Source organism: Sorex fumeus, unplaced genomic scaffold (assembly GCF_029834395.1).
Source record: "Sorex fumeus unplaced genomic scaffold, SorFum_2.1 ptg000001l, whole genome shotgun sequence".
Classification (NCBI taxonomy): Eukaryota; Metazoa; Chordata; class Mammalia; order Eulipotyphla; family Soricidae; genus Sorex; species Sorex fumeus.
Window position 1 is genome coordinate 5149895 of NW_026606058.1, and position 25378 is coordinate 5175272.

General features: G+C 47.2%; 1 protein-coding gene across 1 annotated transcript; it reads right to left on the reverse strand.

Moving 5' to 3' along the window:
• Positions 1-7852: 7852 nt before the first annotated feature.
• Positions 7853-16402, reverse strand: TRIM45 (tripartite motif containing 45). The gene is made up of 6 exons (XM_056121929.1): positions 15924-16402; positions 13718-14451; positions 12647-12776; positions 11303-11423; positions 9528-9654; positions 7853-8391 (listed from the first exon to the last, which is right to left on the reverse strand). The coding sequence occupies exons 1-6, from the start codon at positions 16400-16402 to the stop codon at positions 8243-8245; spliced, it is 1740 nt and encodes a 579-aa protein (XP_055977904.1). The 3' UTR covers positions 7853-8242.
• Between the last annotated feature and the right edge of the window lie 8976 nt (positions 16403-25378).

Consider the following 25378-nt stretch of genomic DNA (forward strand, 5'->3'; position numbering starts at 1 on the left):
TGCTTTAGCTATTCGTGGGTGCTTATTGTTCCATATGAAATTCAGAAGTGTTTGATCCATTTCTTTGAAGAATGTCATGGGTATCCTTATATAGATCGCATTGAATTTGTACAATGCTTTCGGGAGTATTGCCATTTTGACAGTGTTAATTCTCCCAATCCATGAGCAGGGGATATCTTTCCATTTCCTTGTGTCCTCTTTCATTTCGTGTAGTAGCGTTTTGTAGTTTTCTTTGTACAGGTCCTTTACTTCCTTAGTTAAGCTGATTCCTAGGTACTTGATTTTCTGAGGCATGATTGTGAACGGGATTGCTTTTTTTCATGTCACTTTCTTCTCTCATTATTTGTGTATAGGAAAGCTATATAGGACTTTTGGGTATTGATTTTATAGCCGGCAAGTTTACTATAGAAGTCTATTGTTTCTAGGAATTTCTTGGTAGAGGTTTTAGGGTTCTCTAAATATAGTATTATATCATCTGCAAATAGTGAGAGCTTGATTTCTTTCTTTCCTACCTGAATGCCCTTAATGTCTTTTTCTTGCCTAATCACTATTACAAGTACTTCCAGTACTATATTGAATAGAAGTGGTAAGAGTGGGCATCCTTGTCTCATCCCTGATCTCAGAGGAAAGGCTCTTAGTTTTTCCCCATTGAGGATGGTACTTGCCATAGGCTTGTGGTAGATGGCTTTGACTATATTGAGGAAAGTCTCTTCTATACCCATTTTGGCAAAAGTTTTCATCATAAGCGGGTGCTGGATCTTGTCAAATGCTTTCTCTGCATCTGTTGATATGATTATATGTTTTTATCTTTTCTTTTGTTGATATGATTATGTTGATTGATTTCCAAATGTTAAACCATCCTTGCATCCCCAGGATGAATCCCACTTGGTCATGGTGTATGATCTTTTTGATGAATTGTTGGTTTCTTTTTGCTAATATTTTATTGAGGATCTTTGCATTCGTGTTCATCAGGGATATCGGCCTGTAGTTTTATTTTTGTGTGTGTGGTATCTTTGTTTTCTTTTTGTATTATAGAGATATGTGCCTCATAGAAACTGGGAGAGTTTCTGTTTCTTCAATTTCCTGGAAAAGCTTGAGAAGGACTAGCAATAGGTCCTCTAAATGTTTGTTAGAATTCACTAGTGAATCCATCTGGACCTGGGCTTTTGTTTTGGGGAAGACTTTTGATTACAGTTTCAATTTCTTTGATATTAATAGGTCTATTGAGGTATTCCAGATCTTATTGGTTCAACTTTGGGAGCTTATAGGAATCCAGGAATTAATCCATTTCTTCTAAGTTCTTTAGTTTTGTGGCATACAGACTTCCAAAGTAGTCTCTGATGATCTTTTGAATTTATTTGGTTTCTGTTGTGATGTCTCCCTCTTCATTTCTGATTGTTTATTAGGAACCCTATAAAAATTTTAATTTATTTAAAGGGACTAAACAAGCCAGGCTGGATGGGATCCTGGACCCTTTAAGAACATCTTTCTTGTACTTCTTGTGAATAGGAAAGGTGGTCAGAGGGACATGAGACTGGATGGGTGGGTACACTGGTGGCTTCTTGACTGTGTCAGTGTCCAGAGAGGTGAGTTTCAGCAGAGCTCAAGTGAAGACAGGGGCCGGAGCCATAGTACAGCAGGTTAGGCACTTGCCTTGCATGCAGCCAGCTTGGGATTGATCCTTGGCACTTACTTGATCCCCCAAGCCTGCCAGGAGTGATCCCTAAGTGCAGAGCGAGGAAAAAGTCCTGAGCACTGCAGAGTATGGCCCAAAAACAAACAAACAAAAAAGTGAAGCCAGATTTCGCTTGCACCAATAGGATAATCAAAGAGCTGCCAGGAGTCAGCGTGTGCCTCTCTGGTCATCTGAAATCTGGTTGTCTACCATGAAACCTGGAGAACAGGGGGCTTACCAAGGGGAATGTTATATTGTTTGTTAGGTTACATGTATTCCTAGAAAAAGCAGGGAGAGTAAAGGCCTCCCAGTAGGCATCAGAAAATAGAAACTTACACTTCCTAGGCCATATTCTAGATGGAAATTATTTTATAAATAAAATTCCCTGCCATAGTCCAGCTGTGGCAAAGGTTCAGGACGCCTGAAAGTGGACTAGTGGAGTTGGCGAAAGGCCATAAACATTTTTTTTTAAGATGCTGAAGGAGATCTGCTTATTTCCATTTTGTGTCTATATTTATATCTGTTAGGGTTCAAGATTGATAATCTCCCCTCTCTGAACCACACAAAAAGAATCCAGCCAGTAATGCAATCCACAAGCAGAGTTTATTCAAGCCAGCTAGCTGGGGTCAAGCTGTTAAGCACGCAGGCCAAAGCAAGACCCTGAGCAAGGGAGAAGCTGCAATTTTTGTAGTCAGTGTGTGTGTCATAGTCCACACTTACAGTTTCAAAGGGAGATATAAATTTAAGTACAAGATTCGGCCTGGTTTCAAACAGCACAATGAGCCGTTTTAAACAGGTCTTTTTATCCTGATAATTTTCCGACCATTCTTGTGGTTATTCCCTCCTCCCCTGCTCCCATCCTGGCAGTTTCTGGGAACCAGAGGTGAGCTATCAGCCCGGGGGCCTGGGGGTGGAGGGGGGGGATGAAGCAGAATTCTAAGAACCAAGGCCTAGTTACCAGCCCAGGGGGAAGAAGCAGGATTCTGAGAACCAAGACTGAGTTTTCAGCCCAGATGTCCTTTTTTGCAGATGACCGGGGAGGGGAAAGGGAGCAAAATCCTGAGAAAGCCAAAAGGTAGGGGTATGGAGCAGGGGCTATAAAAATGGAGTCCGTCTTTTCCCGCTCTGTACTGAACATATCTATTTCCTACATATGCAACTCATAATTGCGTCAAATTAGCACAAAGGGTTCCTCAGACATTGATTTATATCTAACTATATTTTCAACAAAGTTTTTCATTCCATATCCTAGGACTCTTTACTGGGTGGGTTAAGGCTTTCAGGATATACAGATCCCTTTGTTCTTTCTCATTAAACTTAAATTTCTCATACTCCTTTTCCCACCAATGATTCCAGGTTCTAATTTGCTTTATAAGATCAAGCTTTTGTCTTTATGTTTAACAAACACAATGGCCTACTGCACCTTATTCTTTGCCAAAGCTTCAATGTGTCATATTTTACAAGCTTTCCATTTATTTCTGTGTTGTACGAACCGTCTGTTCGGCTGTCTGAGGAACTGAGACAAGGAACTCAAGAGAAATTATTTTTCACGGAGGATCACAGGACTCCCTCGGACAGTGACCAAGAGCAGCCTTCTTTCTAATCCTCCCATTTATTTGCTTTAAACAACTCCAGTGAAATTCAGTACAGTGGAAAGAATCAAAACAAGGAAATGGAAGTACAGGATGAGAATATATCAATATATGCATTGTTTTGCCCCGTTTAGAGGCAAATAGTTAACAATATCCAGGAAGGAAAACATAGTTACAAGAAGGAAAATTTGGTCAGTTACAATTTCCAGGAAAGAAAACATGGTGAGCACTAGGCCCCATAGGTCAGGACTTCCTCACACCTGGGGTCTGATAAACAGGAGAGGATGTTTACATCTAAAGGTTAGCTAGGCCTGAGATATGTGAGAAGGGGAAGCTGATTCTTTGTACTGTAGGAACTTGCTGGTCAGAGAGGGTCGATTTGGCCCTTTCCAGATCAATCCTATTTACAAGTTTAGGCTTGCCCACTGAGTGCAAAGTGGGGTCCTGGTTCTGCTTCCTGCTTGCAGGACAGCGTCCAAGGACTCATCCTCATTACCTGATTGGGCACTAACATTTCTACATACCTGTTTTCCTTTGGGCCATATGCCCCGGTTAAGGGTAGAGGCTCATCAGGGACTGTTTATACCTTTCTTCTGGGTGGGTACCATATTTTGTTATTAATCACGTAAGCAGGGCCATTTTTCAGTCACCACAGTGGCTACAGCACTTCTAACTCGGGGCCCATGCAGGGCTTTTCCTGTTTCTACTTTGTGTCTTTTGTATTTAAATTGCTTAATATATTTGGGGTTTCTGTGTATCTGTTGGCTCACATTCATAAATTTCCTTACTGACCTAGTTGGTTATCTTCTGCTGCGTGGTTTACGAGGGCTGAGTCTCCAGTCATCATATTCCTAGAACTCCCAAGACTAAACATACAGGTTAAGCACAGCACACACATTATGAGTCGACTGATCTCGAGAATTGGAAGGGTGAGATGTTGTCCAATTCCAGGAAGAAGCATTCCTTGAATGTCCTTCCACCATGTGTGGACCTTGTCAGACTACTGGGCTGGTAGATGTGGCAATGCTCCTTGGAGCATATTACAGTTCAGTGAGGGGTCAGGGAGTTAAATGAAGAATAACCTGGCCATTACGGAGGGAGCAGCAGAGATAAACATGACTTTCTTAATTCCCTCAAACCAGGGTCCTTAGCTAAATCTGAGGAAGGTAGAGATCAGGCTAAAAGGGAGGGTGGGAATTATTCTTAGCTGTTTCACTCTCCTTACATTTATTTGAAATATGTATTAGGGTGAGAGAGAGCGCCCAATAGACTGAGCTCGTGCTTTACATGCAGGAGACTAGGGTTTGACCCCAGCACAGTCCCCACTCCCTGGCATACCACCATGAGCAACCCCTGGGCACTGCTAGGTGTGGTCCCATAACCAAACTTCAATATAAATATACACATACCAGACACTGCTGGACATATGGAAATAGAACAGTCAGCAAAACCAGTGTGTCCCGAGGCTTAGTCAATGTCTTGCCATGGAGACGGTGGCATTGTCAGGCTGTGTTGGTCAAATGACGGTTGTCAGGCTGGGGAATGGCAGGTCATGTTTGTGTAGTAGAGAGGGCTGAGCAGCCCAGAGGTCTCAGGATGAGGAAGATTTTTTTTTTCCCTTTTTGGGTCACACCTGGTGATGCACAGGGGTTACTCCTGGCTCTGCACTCAGGAGTTACTCCTGGCAGTGCTCAGGGATGCTGGGAATCGAACCGGGGTCGGCTGCATGCAAGGCAAACGCCCTACCCACTGTACTATCTCTCCAGCCCCCGAGGAAGAGGAAGATTTCTTTAAGGTCACGGAGAAAGAATAGAAATCCCCTGCATGGCAAAGCCTGGCTAGCTACCTGTGACGTATTCGATATGCCAAACACAGTAACAAGTCTCACAGTGTTACTGGGCCCGCTAGAGCAAAATGGATGAACAACAGGAGGACAGTGACAGTGACAGGAGCTTCTGGTCTAAGTGAAATGAGGCATTTACTTTACTCAGGTTTGTCTTAATTGAGACAAACCTAACACACACACAACCTCTGAAGAAATAAGGTGTTACTTGGAGTTTTCAGAGATGAGAGAACGCGTAGGCTGGGGTGGGCTGACGGCTCTGGTTATGCTCCTTATCTGTCAGCTGTGGTGTTTATCTTGTTATGATGTCCCAGAGGCTCTTGTTGGTGGCTCTTCTTCCCTGTTAGAGCAGGATTCTAACTTAAATCATAATGTTCCCTCTGCCTCATGCTCCAGTGCCTAATTTCAGAAGCGGATTCTAGAGCACTCTTATTGGGAGCAATGCCTCAACCCTGACACTTCTTTCCTCTGACCTTGGATCTGTGAGTGCTACAGATTACCCCAGTGTTTCCAGTCTCATTTGCCTGGAGGCTTGGATTGAAGAGCTGTTGAAGGCAGCCCGATTACCGCCCTGTCTCCCCACCATCACCTCCATCTCCACAGACTTACTTATTCTCTTCAGTGGAGTTCTTATTGTGCATACTGCTTACAAGCTAAGACGTTTGCAAAATTTCTAATGCAGTATAACTTCATCGACAGTGTACTATGCAGTAACTAACTGAAATGATGAACTTTTAATTCTGTTTTGAAACCTAATTTATTAAAAGAAAAGTTGGGTGGGGGGTGGGGAGGAGAGAATGATGTAATACAACAAAGTCTCAAGACAAGCAATTCCCTGGTTGTCTGAGGTAATTGGAAAACTCAAGGCTAGTCCCTAAGGCATAAATAATTTATCCCACAGACTTGAAGAAGCTCAAGGGTTTTTTTGTTTGTTTGTTTTTTAATAGTATTTGGGTAAATGACAAGAACTAGAGTTTGAGGAGTATGAAATCTGGTTTATTCAAATGGATACCAAGGAGCAATAAACAAAAAATGCTAAGTAGATTTTTGTTCATGCAGCAAAATATGAAGTAGCTACTTATGTGCCAGGAATGACCTAGTACTACCTGGCAACTATGGTAGTTAATAAATATGAATCCTCACCCTCATTGAGAAGAGTGCTCCACATGGAAGGGCAGTGACTTGGAGACTGGAGGCTCCCCAGAGAGACCTGTTTAGCTGGGAAAAAGAGTGTGTGTGTGTGTGTGTGTGTGTGTGTGTGTGTGTGTGTGTGTGTGTGTGTTGGGGGGATGGATTTATACTGAAAAGGTCAGAGATCCTAGCGGTGCAGAGCATTAAGTCTCAGGTAGATACTGGCACAACTGCATGAGAAGGGAAGCCATTAGCTGGTATTGAGTCGGTATGGTATATGGTTTGTGCAGCCACACCCAGTGGTGCGTAGGGGTCCATGTGGTACCAGGAAGCAAAACCAGGGCCTCCATATGCAAGGCCTGTGCTGTCCTGCTGAGCCACATCCTTAGCCATGACCCGACCTATTCCTAAAGGATTTCTGGATGGTAGAGAGGAAGGCTAGAAACAGAATAGTTGACTCCAGGCCAAGAATCTTGGTGTCTCAAAGCGAGAAGGTAGCAGTGACAGTTGAGAGGGTGCTCAGTAGATGAATCTGGAAGCTAGGTAGGTATGCCTGGTGCCTCTCCAGCATTTGATTGGCCCACTAGATGCTACCGCACTCTGCCCCCATACTGGTGGAAAAAGGTTGTCTCCAGGACTTTACTGAATTTCCCTTGGGCAACACACTCATTCCTGGGTGACAGCCACAGATATCAATGCAGCAATAATGAGCCTAGATGAGCCATCTGATGCCAGGCTGACTGAGGTGAGGAGGAGCAGAGAGCTGACAGCTTGAGCACTGCGGGGCCATTGGAGTCTTAAGGATTGGTTAGTTCACCATCGGGCTGAAAGGCCATCTTTCCAGAAAAGGGTGAAATTACAGTGAATATCTACGTATTTTCAGCTACAACATAGCTTGTCCTTAACTGCATTAGGAGGAAATGCACCCTGTGAGGCCTAACAGTTAACGGATTCACTTACTTTATTTTTTGGTTTTGGTTTTTGGGCCACATTCACAGTTCTCGGGTCTTCCTCCTGACTCTACACTCAGGAATCACTCCTGATGGGGTGTGGGGGACCATTTGGGATCCCATGATTGAACCCAGGGAAACTGCATGCAAGGCAAGTGCCCTGCCCTGCCCACTGTGCTATCACTCCACCCCTCGCCTGCTTCTTAACACAGATTTGATTTTATTTAGTTTGGGGGGCCATACTCAATAGTGCTCAGGGCTTTATCCTGGCTGTGCTCAGGGATCAGTCCTGGCAGGCTCAGGGGACCAAATGGATTGCTGGAGATCAAACCCAGGCTTACCGCTTGTAAGACAGGCTATACTATCACTTTGTCCCTTTAATGCAGATTTTAATACTAGGGCTTCCTCTCCCAAGATTTCTCTTCAAATACTCATCACTAAGCAGTCATATTCTAGGAATGAAAGCTCTGGTCATTTCCTCAGTTTATAAGCAAAAATGAAGACCGCTTTCTACAAAGCAAAGAAGGCGGGGATTTGAGGGGGAAGGTCTCGAGTCTTCCTATCATGAAATAAATTTATGAGACTCTACTTCAACACCATCACTTTATTTTATCACTTGCATGTCCCGGACCACACTCTAGTAGTAAAGTGTACTAGGAAAAATAAAGTACATAAGGTGAAAGGAGATCTTTATTCTCTGGGGGGAAATAACTCAAAATATAGCTCAGGGAAGGGGAAAAATAAAAGTCGTACATCACAAAGCAAGAAGCTACGCTACTCCCAAGACCTCTAAGTTCCAGCAGCATAGGTACCTCCGTTCGGTAGCAAACTGAAGGGAGTCTTCCTCAGTAAAGAGAAATGCAGCCAAGCTCAGTGCTTAACCATCCCCACGAACAATCTCTAACTCACAAGAGCAGCACCTGAATTCGACAGGGTAGAAGGCACTTGGTTTTTAATTCTCTCCGTTTCTTCAGAATTTATCAAGGTCTGGAGTCCTCTGATAGGTGGGCATCATACTGGTTAACACACTGACCACAAACCCAGGTAGGGGTCAGAGGGCCACGGTCCTCAGCAGACTCCTTGACAGATTCTGCCCGTCTGTCCACGTGCACTCTGCCTTCTCATTAAACTTCCCACAGCAGGACCAGTGAGGACGGCCTGGGTGGCCTCTGTGTCCGTGACCACAACCCAGGTACCCACCTGCATGGTACAAAGAGAAGGGAAAAGAACCATTAGGGGGAAGCTCAGCAGAGACCGTGGAACCCAAAGCTCCTGAGCAACATCTGCACTCCAGGATGAGACAGCTCTTAAGATCCCAGTGAGGAGAAACCAGTGCGCCGACGCCCGTGGGCTCTCAGACCAGTGCCAGCCTTCAGGGAAGATGGGCTGCATTCTGCAAAGACCTACTGTTGTTTCTGGGGCTAGAGCGATAGCACAGCGGGTAGGGCGTATGCCTTGCAAGCGGCCGACCCCAGTTCAATTCCCAGCATCCCATATGGTCCCCTGAGCACCGCCAGGAGTAATTTCTAAGTGCAAAGCCAGGAGTAACCCCTGTGCATCGCCAGGTGTGGCCCAAAAAAGGTAAGGTAAAGGTAAAGGCCCTCCCGTTGATCGTCGATTTGCTCGAGCGGGCCCAGTAACGTCTCCATTGGAGACTTTGTTGTTACTGTGTCTGGCATATCGAATACTCTCGGTAGCTTGCCGGGCTCTCCGAGAGGGGCGGAGGAATCGAACTCGGGTCGGCCATGTTGGCCGCGTGTAAGGCAAATGCCCTACCCGCTGTGCTATCGCTCCAGCCCCCCCAAAATTTTATTTAGCTAATTCAAGGACATGACTGCAATAAAAGAGAAAAGGTAGTGGATTAGAAGTAAGAAATACAGTCATTTTTTAAGAAAGTGATCAGGTCTTTTGCCTGAACTGATCCATCCCTCCACCTCCACCCACAAGGAAAGAGCCAGATCTAGCTTAGTTGATTTCATACTTCATCCCCACCTAGCCCCATCCCTCCTTGTTTGGAATCTAAGGTCTTAAAAGGAAGAGGATGAGCTGATATGTTTTATGCTGCTCAAGCTGCTGGGAAGGTTCAGAGAGAAGTCGAGCATGTCCCAGAAGAGCCCAGGGCTCTGAGGATTGGTGAACTGCATCAAAGCTGAAAGAACGCAGAACTTAGAAGTCTGTTATTTTAATTTCCAGAACTGCACGAAGCACAGCTTAGAGCCACAGTCTATTTCAGAATCGAATCTAATCTTGGAAGCCCAGCCCTGTGGCTGTGTGGTGGCTTGGCGACAGCTGGGAGAGGGATGTTACCTGGCGACAGGCCGGGAGGTGGACATTACCTGGCATGGTGCCCCCGCAGGCACAGCGGGCAGTCTTCTGGCCTCCACTAGAACAGAATGAGCAGCAGTGGAAGACGCCAGGGTGTGTGCGCTGCCTCTTCCTCACGTTCACCGTGAATGGTGAGCCCTGTGGGGTTCACACCAAGAGCAGAGCACAGCAGGCAAGCGGTCAGCAGTGAGTAAGAACCTCTCACTCTTAGTGGTCCCTGCCCCCTGGGCCTGGTGCAGAGTGGGAGCAGAGACCCCCAGGGAGTGCACCAGGCACCCCACCCATCTGTGCCTGCCTCCTCATGTCACACCTCAGGAGCCACAGACACAGGCTGCTGACACCCTTTGTGGCCCAAAATCCTCTTCACCACATCCCTCCTCCCGTCACATGCTGAGTTAGCTCCTTTCCTCCGGTGTTCCAGATGTATCTGTTACCCATCCCATAGTTCTCTGACAGTCTGCGGAAGGGAGAAAGGCTAAGAAAGTGGGGTTCGAGCTCTCAAGTTAATAACTCTTCCTCTTGTCCCCTTTAAGGACCAGGGGGCCAGATCGATAGATCAGGTCGGCCGCTTGCCTTGCATGCAGCTCATCCAGATTCATTTCCCAGCACCACCTATGGTCCCCCAAGTACACTAGGAATAATTCCTGAGTGCAGAGCCAGCAGTAAGCCCTGAGCATCACCGGATGTGGCCCCAGAATAAAAATATTAAAGCAACGTTTTTAAAGGGATATCCTCCAATTTTTAATGTCTATTCTGCATTAAGCAAGAAGTATTCTTATGTTGCCATGTGCCGACCCAATGTGGGATCATGGTTGGCAAAGGCAAAAAGGAGAGTCTGGCAACTTCCTTAACCATCCCTTCCTTTATAAAAAGTTTATAATCTATTTTTAAAAACCCCTGAAGCTCAAAGAAAGGGGTCTGAGTTCTGCCTTCGCTATACAGGTACCGTGTATTTCAGCAAGTTTGATATCTCAGACTCACTGGATGATCGCGATGCCTGAATATCTGGCGGAAAAGTGAAATAACGTGCCAAGGCCAAGTACGTCATTCTGGCCTCCTGTCATGGGCACAGGCAGTGCATACAGAGTAAGAGCTTTCTGGGTGCACAGGACCCTAACATGTGAAGCCATATGTCTTTGGTGTTTTGGGTTTCTGTTTTTTTGTTTTTGTTTTTTGGGTCACACCCAGCGATGCACAGGGATTACTCTTGGCTCATGCACTCAAGAATTACTCCTAGTGGTGCTCATGGGACCATATGGGATGCTGGGAATCGAACCTGGGTGGGCCGCGTGCAAGGCAAATGCCCTACCCGCTGTGCTATCATTCCAGCCCCTACCTTTGTTTTTCTAAGGGGTCCTCCAGAGTCATGCCTCGGGGCCCAGAGGCCACTCCCAATAATCCTGAGCCCAGCTGTACTCACTGAAGGCTCAGTGCCCAAGCGTGGGCCTGGTGATGCGGTGTTGGGGAGCCCCTGGGCTGTACCAGATGAGGAAGTGGGGAAAGCATGTGGCGTCTGGGCTCACACTCAGGTCTGGCACAGGCAGTGTGCTCTAGGCCTCTAAACTATCTCCCTGGCACCTCAGTGGTTCTTTTCATTGTCCTACTCAGTGTTGCTCTCTGGTTGGGGCAAACCTCTTAACAACAGAATGTGGGCAGATTCTGCAAGACATTTCTGCTAAAGTGTAGTAAGAAAGAAAAAAGTATCCTCTATAATTGATCATCGAAGAAAGTCTCCCCATCTTGAGGTGACAGAACCTGGGGTGAGGGCAGGGGGCAGGCCACCCACCTGCACGTGCTGGTCCTTAACCCGCACCAGCACAGTATATAAGCCGGCCTCCTTGGGGATGTAGGAAATGTAATACGTCCCATCCTTTTTATCTTGGACCATTGTTCTGACCGGACTGGAGCTAAGGGTCCAAAAACAAAAACAAAAGAACAGCTCATTCACTCTCAAAAGTCTGTTTTACTTGTCCATCATTTTAGGAGCTACATTCTATACCGTTAAATTTACTGTCAATCATAAATGTCTCCCAAGCAAAATGTCTCTGAAATAAATTTTGCAACAGAGGGTGGGCATCATAACTGCTGAAAGAATCTGTTGCATGGCTGGATTCCTTGAAAACGTGACTGCATTCGCTCCACTCTACTGTGCCGTCCTGCCCTTTGGGTCCCTCCCACACCTCTAATTCCAGAGACACATACATCTCTACCCAGTGAAGCTGAGCAGTAAAATAGGGCTGTCACTGTCACTGTCCTCCCATTGTTCATCGATTCGCTCGAGCGGGCCCAGTAACGTCTCCATTGGAGACTTTGTTGTTACTGTGTCTGGCATATCGAATACGTCACGGGTAGCTTGCCAGGCTCTGCCGTGCGGGAGAGATACTCTCGGTAGCTTGCCGGGCTCTCCGAGAGGGGCCGAGGAATCGAACTCGGGTTGGCCAGGTTGGCTGCATGCAAGGCAAATGGCCTACCCTGTGCTATCACTCCAGCTACATTTTGCAAAGGGCACTGTCAGTCCAACACAGATTATTTTCATTCTGCTCAAAGCTTGGTATGAAGATTCAAATTTGAGGGGCACCTGAACACAGGTGATGGATGACAGGCACTGGTGGAGGGATGGGCACTTGATCATTGTATAACTGAAACCCAAGCACAAAATTTGTAAGCCTATAACTGTACCTCATGGTGTGTCACTAATAAAAAAAGAAAAATAAATAAATAAATAAATAAATAAATAAAAAGCCATTTAAGGAAAGCCAGTTGCTCACATCAGTTTTTTTTTTCATCTGTGGGGTTGGGGCCACACCAGCTGTGCTCAGGGGGCCCCTATGCAGTGTGAAAGCAAACACTTTAAAATTGTGAGGGGCTGGAGCAACAGCACAATGGATAGGGCGTTTGCCTTGCACGCGGCCAACCCGGGTTCGATTGCCAGCATGCCATATGGTCCCCCAGCACCACCAGGAGTAATTCCTGAGTGCAGAGCCTGGTGTAACCCCTGTGCATCGCCGGGTGTGACCCAAAAGGAAAAAAAAATCATGATTAGTGGCATCAAGGGAGGTGTAAGTAACTACTGCAGTGATACCTGCACCCTCAATTCCCATTTCACCCCCTCTGGTTGTGAAATACAAACCTTTCTATCTTATCTTTAGGGACTACTGTGACTTGAACGTTGTCTCCACCCCGGCCCATGCTTTCACCTGCTGTATCCTTACAAAGCAGTGTGAAAGAGGCTGGCTGCTTCTCCCTGGCTCTGTGGAGATCTGCAAAAGAAGAACAGTCAGCCTGCATCCTAAAAGCTACCTGCCTCAGCTAAATCCCATTGCAGGTACACAGGGCCTTTTTTTCTTCAGAAGGAAAGGTTGTATGTCCTGTAAACTGGGATCAGATCACTAGCTCTCTCTTTTCTCCTCCTGTCTCGTCTCCCAGGGCAGAGTTGTGGAATCCCTTCTGGGAAGCCAGGCAGCTTTGAAAAGACTCAGGATTGACTTCAGTTTCCTGTGACAAAGGCTGGCATTCACAAATGACCCTCTCCGAGTTATATGACCTGGTGGGATAGGCAGGGGATACTGCTGAGAGCCTGAACTCTTCTTAGGGCTCGGTCTCCCACAGAACACCTGTACCACGGTGTTAGGAAAACATTCAGCAGTTACAGCCACGAATCCAACAGTCAGATAAATCAGGAACTGCTATCAAACCTATGAGACTTCTGAAGGGTCTCAGAATCTTCTAAAATCATATGGCCAAGTTAATGGGTATTTCTTAGGGAGAGACCATTCTCAGAGGGATCTACAACCTCAAAGGAGTTCATGATCTCTGTCAGGATGACTCTTGGAGATGATCTTCCAGTTGGGACCGATCTGATCCCTGAAATGTATGTCTGAATGATGTGCTCCCTTTAGAAACAGAACACTGGTCAGTAGAAATCACTTTTCCCCTACCGAGTGAAATTCCAAGCATATATATTCTCTTTAAGGTCAATGACATGGGCTAATTCCTCTGAAAGTCGCTTCAAATCGTGTGCCATGCTTTGTGCCCTGAAGTTTATGTTGTTGGTAGTTCCTAGTCTTCTCAACTAGTAATCAGTCGGTCAGCAGGGAGTTCTCCCTAGCTGAACTCACCCTGGCTCAACCAATAGCACATGCTCAAACCCCTGTCCTAGCCCCCACCCGCGCCCTCCTGGAAGCAGCCCAGGCCGTCCTACCTTCTCCGATAATGACACACTTGGCTGGATCGACCTCCCTGGTGTTGATGATCCCGTACATTTCATACCCGTGACACCGGCCGGCTTTCTCCTCCGGAAAGAAGCAGATCTTATCGTTCACTCCAGGATGTGCACTGTATTCGATCTGGTTCAGTTTTGTGAGCCGCTCAACCACCACCCCCTTGGTGATGAGGATCTCGAGGTCGGAGCCACTGGCCAGCAGGTGCTCGGTAAACTCCACCCCTGTCCGCGTATCTGCCAGCAGCTGCTCCAGCTGTGCCTTCTGCAGCTGCAGGGAGTTTTCTTTCTGGCTGCGAATGTCTTCCAGTTGCTTCAGCAGCCTGTCTCGGTGCTCCCCGATGGCTTTGATGTAGCCCTCGGAAAATGCCTGGATGTCAGCTGCCACGGCCTCCACTTGCTCCTGCAGGGCACTGCTGGACCCTTTGATCTGTGCCAGTGCTTCCTCCAGGGCTTCCACGTGGGGGTGGGTGCCCTTGAGGAGGTCCCGCACAGACTCCCCGTGCTTGTGGATGACGTTGCTGGTGAAGTCATAGGGGTGTTCCCGGTGCTCCCCCACCACACAGTCCCGGCACACGGGTCTGTCGCAGAGTTCACAGAACAGCCTCAGCTCCTCAGCAGGGTGAGAAGGACACAGAATGGGTTTCCCCACCCGGCTGCAGTCTTTCAAGTCTTTTAGGTCCACCATAGTATGGTGAGTCGTCTTCTTCTGCCGCCTAGAGGTAAGCAAAGTCAGAAACAGGCAATCATGGAAGGCTCCAACTCATGGCTGGTTTGGCCATTTGAACACATGGGTTCTGAAGTCCAATCTGAGTGCAGTTCCTTGCTCGAACCTCCCACTCACCACACAGTCCTCTGATCCCAGGGGGATGATGCCTACTGCCTAATGACTATTGTAGAGAAGTTGCTAGTCGACTAGGGTTACTCTGGCTTGTGACATAGCCTTGGAAGAGGTTATAGCATAAAAGACTATGGCCTGCTACTTCCTGGAACCTTCTCCAGAATTCATGGGGCATGTTTAGAAAAGACCGATCGTCAATTCCTACAGACAAGCAAAATGAGAGAGGTAGAGGAAATCAGTATCAAGAGACAGAAACTCTTCCACAGGCCACAGCAATAAACCCCAGGCAACTAAAAAGCAGTTTAAAAAGCTGTCCTTAAGATTCTGTAAAGTGTTCCCTTTTGACCAATGCCGACACCACCCATAGCAACAACCTACTAATTTTCCTTAAGCCAGCAACACGATTAGAGTGAAAGCAATGGTCAGAAGATTCAAAGCTCTCTTTGGATCCCTCTTTTCTGTCCACCTCAGCAAAGAATGTTACTGAAGCTATCTGAGCTTGTATGCCTTTTCTGGCATCAAGAGACTAACTGGAGAGAAAACAGGGTCAGCTGTTTAGTCTGAGGCATCATCACACAACTGCAAGCTAAATATAGAAATACTAAAGACTTTGACTGTGTTCTGTTGGTGAGGACAGGAAACAAGTGAAAGGTGGAACTTAAAAAAAAAAATTTAATTTAGTTCAAGAACCCTGGCTATTTTATATGCTGATGTCCTGGGATGGGAGGGTGAGCTGACAGGGGAACAGAGTGATTCATGTAGCAGCCTTCAGCTCATGTCATTTAAAACAATCTGTATCTCAATGAGCACTGGCCAGACCACTACACTGTGCTCAGGAGCCCTGCACAGGCCTGCAGCATGGAGTGGCAGAGAGCACAAGACAGTCCCAAGACCTGCATTTTAATGTAGTCCTTCTATGATCCACTTACCAACCGGGCAAGGGACCTGACGCATCATAAAGAAACCCTGAGTTTTACCTCCTCAAACAAAAACAGCATGAAAGCATCCCTCCTTGGGTGGAGTTGCAAGGATCCAGTGAGCTGGGGGTAGGGTTTCTGCAACTGTCATTCTCCTGTTTGCCCAGCACCCAGGACAGTTAGTTATTCACTAGGCTGGGAGAAACTTAGGAACCTATGACTTTGCTTGGATACCGGAAATGCAGCCCTTTGGGTGGGGATTTACAAATCCCCAAGAGCATCTGTTATCACATGGCAGATTGCTTTTTTGACCTCCCAGGGCCATTTGAGAAAGTTTTCCTTTCTATCCGCTCACTCAGGGAAGTTGTCTGTCCTGACCACCTCTTTGTACTCTGGCTCCTAAGTCACATCCCCTTCTCGTCATTATTACCTATGTGCCTGGCAGCAGAATTGGCAGAGATTGGCTTTGCAGGTCTGACATCTCTTCTCCACCTCCCTGTCGCTGCACAGGTCACACACCAGGCCCTGGCCTTCCCCGCGCAGACTCTGCAGCATCACGTCGTTCACGGCCAAGTGGTCTATGGTCAGGGCCTTCACGCCACCTGCGGGCAGGTCCACCTGCGCGTCACATACCGGGCAGAGGATGCCGACGTGCTGCTGTGGCTTGAGCCCCGGGGAGCCGGACCCCTCGGAGACCCAGTCGGGGTCTCCCCCTCGCAAGTCCACGACGGAGAAGGGTGCCAGCTGCTCCAGGCACTGGGTGCAGACGGTGTGCAAGCAAGGCAAGAGCCTCGGTGCTTTGAAAAGGCACATGCACAGGGGGCAGCGGGTCTTGCCCGCGTGTCCCGGCGCGGTCCCGCCGGGCAGTGTGCCCACGAGGGCCAGCGGCGGCTTCCGTGGCCTGGACATGCGTCCCCTCGGCAGCGCCTGGTCGCGGAAAGGGTTACTGGGCCCACCCAACGGGCACGCTCCCACACCGCGAGCCCCCGAGCTACAACTGGGCTCCGGAGGGGTCTCGGGCCCCCTCCCCTCCGCGACCCCCCCACCCTCCGGCCCGGGGGCGCTTCCAGGCGACCCCTGCACCTCCCAAGCCCCCACCCCACCCCCCGCGCGCCAGCCTTCCACGGGCCTCAAATCCAACGCGCGACAAGCGCCCCCGCCCCCCGCGTGGAGGCCGTGGGCGAAGGGGGCTCGCGGCGTCCGCAGGCGGAGCCCGGACCCCGCTCCTCCCGCCCGCCCACCCGCCCGCCGGGGTCTGCACCGCGGCGCCGGGCTGCAGGCGCGCCCCGCCCCTCGCGCATCCCGGGGCGCGCGCTGGCCGAGAAGGCGGGCCTCACCCTTCAGAGTGACACTCCCGGGGTCCAATAGGCTTCGAGGATTCCACATCCTCGCCCCTCCGGCCGGCGAGGCGGGGCGGGCACCTGGAGGCGCGGCTGCTGGGAGACGCGGCCCCGGGGGCGGGGGAGGTGAGCGGCAGGACCGTGTGCGGCATAGTATAGCAGCGTCACCATGCCACGGGGGCGGTCTCTCTCTTGCTGTGACCCTCAAAAGAGGCCAGAGGACCCTGAAAAAAATCCGCGGGAGGGCTACTGACAGAGGCTGCGCGTCTAAGCCCTCGGATTGGCCCGACGCCTCGGACTGGGCGTTCCCATTGGTGGGCGGCCCTGTCAGTCAGCTCCGGAACTCCGCCCAGCCCGGAGGTTCCTGTAGGAGGAGGCGGGGCTCGCGCGCCGGAAGTCACCTGGCCGGGCTGCGGCTCTCCCTGGGGCAGGTGTGCGCGTGGCTCTTACCCTGTGCCTCTCTGGTCTGTTGTGGTTCTACACTCCTTCGAGGCCCAGAGTGCCCTTGCCAAGGGTTCCAGCGGCTAATTCCGGGCATGTTCAGTTGGGTTGGGCCCATCCCTTTCCAGTCTGATCTAGAGACCCTTGAACCCAGGACCACTGAAGTGAGCCCTTGAGCTCCCAATTCTTTTGGCACTGGCCAGCCGTTGTCCCTTGGCCAGCCATGGGACAAGGGTATGGATGAGCAAAGGAATTGGTGACAGTCCTGGAACTCTATCCTCATCTGTGAGGGACACGGGTCTACTTGGTCTCTGGCTTGGTCACCTCTCAATGATGAGGTGTCCTGCAGGTGGTCACAGTGGGACAGTGGAGGAGGCATAAGAGGAAGAAGCCATGTGGGCTTGCAATCTAACTGGGGAGATGAGCTCATTGGCGCCTTTTTGCTGATTTGTTTTTGGACTCCTCCTTTAACTGTCTTTCCCAGGATTCTCCTGATTGTACCATGTGGAGGTTTTCGAATACCTGGGTTTTCCTACCTACATCCCCAAACTTCTATGAATGCTCACACTTAAGCTCCTTACTCTTCACTTATTCTCAATATTCGTCCATCTGTCGAGGATGCCTGTGTGTCACTCTGACTGTGGTCAGGACCTTCTCGCTTGGGTTTGGGACTCATTGATAGCTACCCATTTGTCCATTTCTTCTCTATAGACATAATGCATGCGACCTATGTTTTAAGAAGGGAGGAGGGGGAATGAAAAACCAAAGTTGAACCTATAAAAATATTTTCATATTTCATAAAATGCAGGAGGGAGAGGAGGCAGGAGGTGGAGGGGGTGGGATGGAACCAGAGGGAGAGGAGGCAGGAGGTGGAGCTGGGGCTGAGGGCACCTGCGGTCCCGGATGTGGGTGATCCATCATAGTGCCGCCTCTGGCCACGAGTCACAACCCACTTGCGGTGCAGCTCCCACACCCTGTCTATGAACGTGTGCTGCTTTTTATTCTCATTTTTAAATATTTTATAAAATACTTATTTAAAGGGCTGGAGCGATAGCACAGTGATGGGGTGTTTGCCTTGCAAGCGGCCAACGTGGCCGACCCGAGTTCGATTCCTCTGCCCCTCTTGGAGAGCCCAGCAAGCTACTGAGAGTATCTCGCCCGCAGGGCAAAGCCTGGCAAGCTACCCGTGACGCATTCGATATGCCAAACACAGTAACAACAAGTCTCACGATGGAAATGTTACTGGGCCCGCTCGAGCAAATCGATGAACAACGGGAGGACCGTGATACCGTGATACTTATTTAAAAATATTGTATAAAATGTAGTGTAAATGTTTTATTTCATAAATATTTATTTTAAACATTTTATAAAATATTTAAAGTTTTTACTTTGGAGTGATAGCACAGCGGGTAGGGCATTTGCCTTGCACGTGGCCAGATTGGCTGACCCAGGTTCGATTCCTCTGCTCCCTCAAAGAGCACAGCAAGCTACCGAGAGTATCTTGCCCGCACGACCAAGCCTGGCAAGCTACCCATGACGTATTCGATATGCCAAACACAGTAACAAGTCTCACAATGGAGATGTTACTGGGCCCGCTCGAACAAATCTATGAGCAACGGGAGGACAGTGACAGTGAATATGAATAAGTCACGAGTCACATTTCTTTAAAAAATGACACGGACTTTCCAAAACTCAGCATGTCTACACAGAGGTCTTAAAAATAGTTCTTATTTGGTTTGCTTTAGCTTCTTGAGCTTCTTGATACCTACTCATACTCAGAATCTGTTTTTTCCACTCCAAGGTGCTAGAGGAAACCACAGAACTGCGTACTTGGGTCTGCTGTATATCTTGCTCGGAACATAACCCTAACCCTACCAGTTGCTTGGCATTGCTTTGCTTCATATCTTATCTTATTCATGCTCTATCACATTTCCCAAGATGTTATAAACTTCCCTTGTTTAAGAAATAGTTTATAATTTACATGTACATTATCTCATTTCATCTCACATTCCCTCCCTCCCCCACTCCCGCCTCTCTGGGTATCATAGAGAAGCAGCCAGGGTCATCCCCTGGCATGTGATGGTGTTAGAGATTAAGCCTATGAGGTTTTTTTGTGTGTATGTGTGGGCAGGCACCTTATGCCACTAAGCAGTCTTTCAAGTTTTTCATTTACTCTTCTAACACTTCAGTGAATGAGCTGTCATATGGAAGTCTATTGGGGCTGTGACCCAAAAGGTGCTGCGATGGAGTACTTAACATTACACGTGCAAAGCTCTGGGTCCCACCCCCAACACCACATGCCTCCCTAACCCCTCAGCCCAAGCACTGTGGCTATTGCTTGGTGGCCTCTGAGCACTGTCAGGAGGGACTCTCTTCCCATTCCAAATAAAGGAGAAGAAGAGAATGCAGTATTGGATTCAGTGTACTTTGTTCTCAGCATCTTGTTTGACACAGAGTAGATCCATAGTTACTCAGAAATATGAGAGGGTGGGGGAGAAAGTCTGATAGCTAGCCCAATGTCTGAAACCTAAGATTCTACCCCTTTTACTTTTTCAGTTTTGTAAGTATAGAATTAGATACGGATCAGGCAAACTTTATGTACTGAGAAAAGCAAGACTACACAGAGAGTGCCCTCAGTTTGCACTGAAAAGGCTACAATTCGGGGCCTGGGAGCCCCAACCAAACGTATGACTCAGGGCAAGTCCTAGAACCAAAATGTGTGTGAGTATGGCAACTAAGTGTGTAAACACTGAACTTAGTGTATATGGACGCTGGTCACCCCCCAAACAGCAATAAGTGGAAAAAATAATCTAAGGATTCATCATAGCTCTTTTTTCATCTCTCCTGACTGCCTTTCTTCTGACCAAGGTTAACTACTAAAAACCTCATCTGTTCTTTAGCTCAACTTTTCCTGCCCCCTCAAAATTGTGCAGTGCCAGGCCTGAGTGACAATCTAGCAGGGAGGGTGCTTGCCTTTAATGCAGCCAACCCAGGTTTGATCCCCGGCACGACATCTGGTCTGGCAGTTTGCTTGAAGTAATTCTACAGAGCCAGGAGTAACCCCTGAGCACTTCTAGGTATGACTCTTAAGCAAAAACATAATGTGGGGTTGAAATGATAATACGGTGGGTGGGATATGTGCCTTGCACATGGCCGACCCAGGTTCAATCCCTGGTACCCATATGGTCACTCAGCTTGCTTGGAGTAATTCCCCAACCACAAAGCCGGGAGCAACCCCTAGGCATCATCACTGGTGTGACCCCCCAAAAATTGCGCAACGCCGAGATTTTCAGTTAGTCCTGTACTATCCTGGGGCTCTGTTTTATTCTGTTTTTATGGAGAGCTATGGTTAAATCCTGAAGAGGCAAATAAATCCTCCCTTTACAGTACTGAATTTCAATTTACTGCCTTTGTTACTTTCTCTGCTACATTTCTCAGAAGAAGTTTCACTTTCTACTTTTAACACCATATGGTCACTGTCACCATCATCTCCCATTGTTTTTCTCCCTCCTCAAATAAACTAACTTTGACTTCTTTCCTATTGAACCTTTCCTCGGGTAGATCACAAGTGACCACTCACTGCTCTTTTCTCAGTATAAAGCTTTTCCACGTTTCACCATTAGTAGCACTGTAGCACTGTCCTCCCGTTGTTCATTGATTTGCTCAAGTGGGTCCAGTAACGTCTCCCTTGTGAGACTTGTTACTGTGTTTGGCATATTGAATACGTCACGGGTAGCTTGCCAGGCTTTGCTGTGCGGGCAAGATACTTTCGGTAGCTTGCTGGGCTCTCTGAGAGGGGCAGAGGAATCGAACCCTGGTCGGTCAGGCCAGCCGCATTAGTGCAGACATTTATTTTTCTAACAATTAGGAGTATTCTAGGAATCATTTTCTTTTTTTTTCTTTTTCTTTTTTAGTACAAATTATCTTTTTATTAAATCACCATGAATTACAGAGGTACAAAAATATTCATTAGTGAGGCTGGAGAGATAGCACAGCAGCGGGTAGGGTGTCTGCCCTGCACACAGCCAACCCGGGTTCGATTCCCAGCATCCCACCAGGAGTAATTCCTGAGTGCATGAGCCAGCAGTGGCCCCTGTGCATTGACGGGTGTGACCCCCCCCCCAAAAAAAAAGAAAAAAAAGTTTGTTACTAAGTTTCAGGTGCTCAATTTTTGAAAACCAGTCCCTTCACCAGCATCCCCAATGTTCCCAGTTTCCCTCCGGCCCCCCAGGCTGAGTGTATGACAGGCACTTTCTCTCTCTCTCACTTTTCTATTGTTTCCTTCCCTGACTTAGATTCTCCTTCACCCCAACCCTAGTGACAAGCTTCCTACTGAAAACCAGTTCTCTGGTTCTAGGAATCATTTTCCAGGACCACGTTTCCAGAACTGATCTCACACAAGTTTTGGAAACCACCATAAATTATAAACCTGCACCCAAATCCCAGATGGGCTCCTGTCACCATAAACACCACGTGTCTTAAACTTAATCACATTTTAATTCATAGACCTACTCTGAGTGTTCCTGTTTTATTCTCCTAAGGATATCATCCTATTCTCTTTTTCTCCTTGAAACATGACCATGCTCCTGGCCTCCTTTCTCTCTTTCCATACCCAGGAAAGAACCAGTTTCTTTCCAACCTCATTGCCAACACAACCACCTAGAATTGGAGGAGGCTGTGTCACTGTTCTTGTCTTCAGCTGCAAGTATTTGCATTTGGTCTTTGTCTCCATTTTCCCCCAACCAATCCTGTAGAGTTTTTCCGAATGAATTCAAAAAATGTAATCTAAGTCTGTTTTTATCCTTAAGGCTTGAGTATCTTACTATCTCCATAGGATAAAATCTGCATACTGTAATAGAATCGTAAAATTGCCTCTTACTTTTCCCTAAACACTACCAAACATGCTTCTTGATCTTTGCCAATTTTGTCTGAGAAAATGTCCCACCTTTAATATCCGAGTCTGCCTTTCCTTTTATTTCAGACTTCCTTCACGCTCCCTTCTTTTCCTATCCTCTCTAGACCCAAGATTTATGATCTAACAGTTCTTTTATCTATATTTTTTACTCTTTAGTTTATGACAATTTTCTTTTGGGGGTGTGTTTGGGTCATGCCCCACAGTGCTCAGGTCTAATCCTCGATTTGTACTCAGGGATCATTCCTGGTAGGTCTCAGGGGACTCTATGTGGTGCTGGAGATTGAACCCGGGTCAACTGTGTGCAAAGCAAATTCCTGCCCTCTGCACTTTTGTTCTTGTCCCAGTTTGTGCTAAATTATAATACTGCTTTTGCTTATGATGTATATGTACACATGTATGTACTATAAATATATACATATATCATATTTGTAGTGCACTGTACTGTCCTTCCATTGTTCATCAATTTGCTTGAGCGGGCCCAGTAACGTCTCCATTGTGAGACTTGTTGTTACTGTATTTGGCATATTGAATACATCATGGGTAGCTTGCCAAGCTTTGCCGTGTGGGCGAGATACTCTCAGTAGCTTGCCAGGGTCTCTGAGAGAGGCAGAGGAATCGAACCCGGTTCAGCCGGACCCGCCTCACGAAGACAAACACCCTACTGCTGTGCTATCGCTCCAGCATATTTGTAATATACAGACATATTTTTGTCTCTATTTTTATGATGAAAAGTTTTGTCTACCAACCTCACAGACAGTAAGTAACTACTACTTATAGAGGAAGCAAGGAACGATGATTATATCAAACAATGGAGAAGCAACCAGGAATTCTGTGAATTGTGTAGACCATAAGTGATGGTGAGATGATCAGAGAGGACTAGTTAAGAATTCCCTATTCTGATAATTAGTTCAGTTGTTTTCATGCTCACTGGTTCATTTCTTTGAGAATTGTAGGAAGCAAATAGATATAGGAAAGCACCAAAGCCAGGGATTGGTAAAAGTGTCTAGACACTGAAGTGTCTCACGACCTCATCGCATATTTGCAGCCCAAGCCAAATACCAAAGATGAGAAGGCCAGGAAAGGAGAAGGGCCCATAAGAAAATCAAGCTGTTCTAGGTTTGGCTTCACCTCTACTCAAACATCAGTCAAATGAGAGAGATGGTGAAGGGTTGAGAAAACACATTTTTGGCAACTCACCAGCAGAAAGATGGAGGCTCAAAGCAACCATCTTTTCTTCATTTTCACAAGAAGCAATATTATAGGAATAGAAAACATGGAAGTACCTTTTTAGGAAGGATGGGTTACAGACTGGTGGGTGCCAAGGTAATCAAGTCGCTCTGGTGATCTTCTGAGACAGCCTTCTTATTCATTGTCTTATCCTTTGAGAGCTGGAGAGGGCTGGAGCGATAGCACAGCGGTAGGGCGTTTGCCTTGCACACAGCCAACATGGCCGACCCGAGTTCGATTCCTCTGCCCCTCTTGGAGAGCCTGGCAAGCTACCGAGAGTATCTCGCCCGCACGGCAGAGCCTGGCAAGCTCCCCGTGATGTATTCCATATGCCAAACACAGTAACAACAAGTCTCACAATGGAGACGTTACTGGTGCCCGCTCGAGCAAATGAATGAACAATGGGACGATAGTGCTACAGTGCTACTGTGTCCATACAAAATAACTAGAAAGATTATTAAGAAGTAAATTTACGGTGACTGTTTAAGTGGTTATGGACTAAGGAAAGGAGAAATAAGGCCTTAGATGAAATGTTGCCCTTGAGCGGATCTCCGAGCAGGATGAGATCTTTGTCTTAGAAGAATTTCCTCGGAAGGAAGGGCTTTACATATGTTCGTTGTACTGTCTGACTTAGGTGTAGTTGCTACCCTCAATGCTTGGAGGTTGAGGCCTAGACTAAGGCTGCGAGATTGAGTGTGGGGAGAATAGCAGGAGGGACAGGAAGAGACAAGAAGGAGGGGCAATGTGAGACAGCAGTGGGGTACTCAGTGAGACTGGAATAGGCGCGCAAAGTCAATGGAATAAATGGCGGGACTGAGATTGGAATAAATGGTGACTGGTCGCCTGGCGGCCCTGATCCCTCCTTCATGTGTCTTTGACGGTGGCTGCGGACTGGAGTGGGGAAGCGGCTCATGACCACCAAACATACATGGCGGGAAAGAGCCCACGTCACTCACGTATTTTGTGATCATACAGTGGTGTGTGATTATACGTCTAATCATAAACCTTACAACCCTTTTACCCAATATTCACAAGCGCCCACAATATGCTTCCCATGATATACTGTGATAGCTTCTAATGAGTTTTTTTTTTTAATTTTCTGTTTCCGAGTCACACCTGGTGATGCTCAGGATACTCTTGGCCCTGTGCTCAGCATCACTCCTGGCAGAATCAAGGACCATATTGATAGAATCAAGGTATAGAACTGGGGTCAGCTGCATGCAAGGCAGTGCCCTACCCACTGTACTATGGCTCCAACTCCTAAGATTTTTCTATTCTGTATTTCAGCTTTATACTTGCTTGCCTGATTTTGTCCTCTTTCTTCTCTACAAATGTCTTCTCCCATACTTTCTGCCTCCCTAACTTTGGGCATGCTTGAAACATAGTATGACTTAAGATCTGTTTGGTGAGTGAATAAATGACTCATATTTCATGTCGAAGAAAGCAATCATTACAAGACAAAGGACTGTTGTAGCACTTTGTTTATATCGGATTATTTTGATATTGTCTTCTGGTATTTCAAAGCAAAATTCTTAAAGCAGTCTTTAGTGCCATCTAGTGGGCATATCTGCAATAAAATCTGTAGATAAAAAACCTGAAGCAGATAAGGAAGATTCTGATTGCATTTATTACGCTTTGATATTTACATAGAAATTCACTCTATTTTGAGATCATTCTAATTGTCATATCTCACAAGTATCAAAAGTACCTTTAGCTGATTATTTGTGGTAAGTTGAGCAAAATAGCTAGAATGAGCTCTGGAGCTCTTTGGATAACTGCTTTTCGAAGATCAGACTAACTAAAAGAGGCATCAGTTTCATTAATACTTGACTGTCTTGTCAGGAGATTTCTCCACTCTCATCCAATGTCTAGGTCAGCCATAGTCTGAAGCATTCTATGGATGACTCTGATGCTGTTCGGAGCTCACCCAGACTTAATCTGACATGCCACAGAAGCTCTTCT

Coding starts and splice junctions, on each gene's coding strand:
- TRIM45 (XM_056121929.1), bottom strand. CDS start 16,402: ATGTCCAGGCCACGGAAGCCGCCGCTGGCCCTCGTGGGCACACTGCCC. Junction 12,777..13,717: donor GTGTGTCATTATCGGAGAAG/GTAGGACGGCCT, acceptor CTTCTTTTGCAG/ATCTCCACAGAGCCAGGGAG. Junction 8,392..9,527: donor CTGCGGGGGCACCATGCCAG/GTAATGTCCACC, acceptor TGTACCATGCAG/GTGGGTACCTGGGTTGTGGT.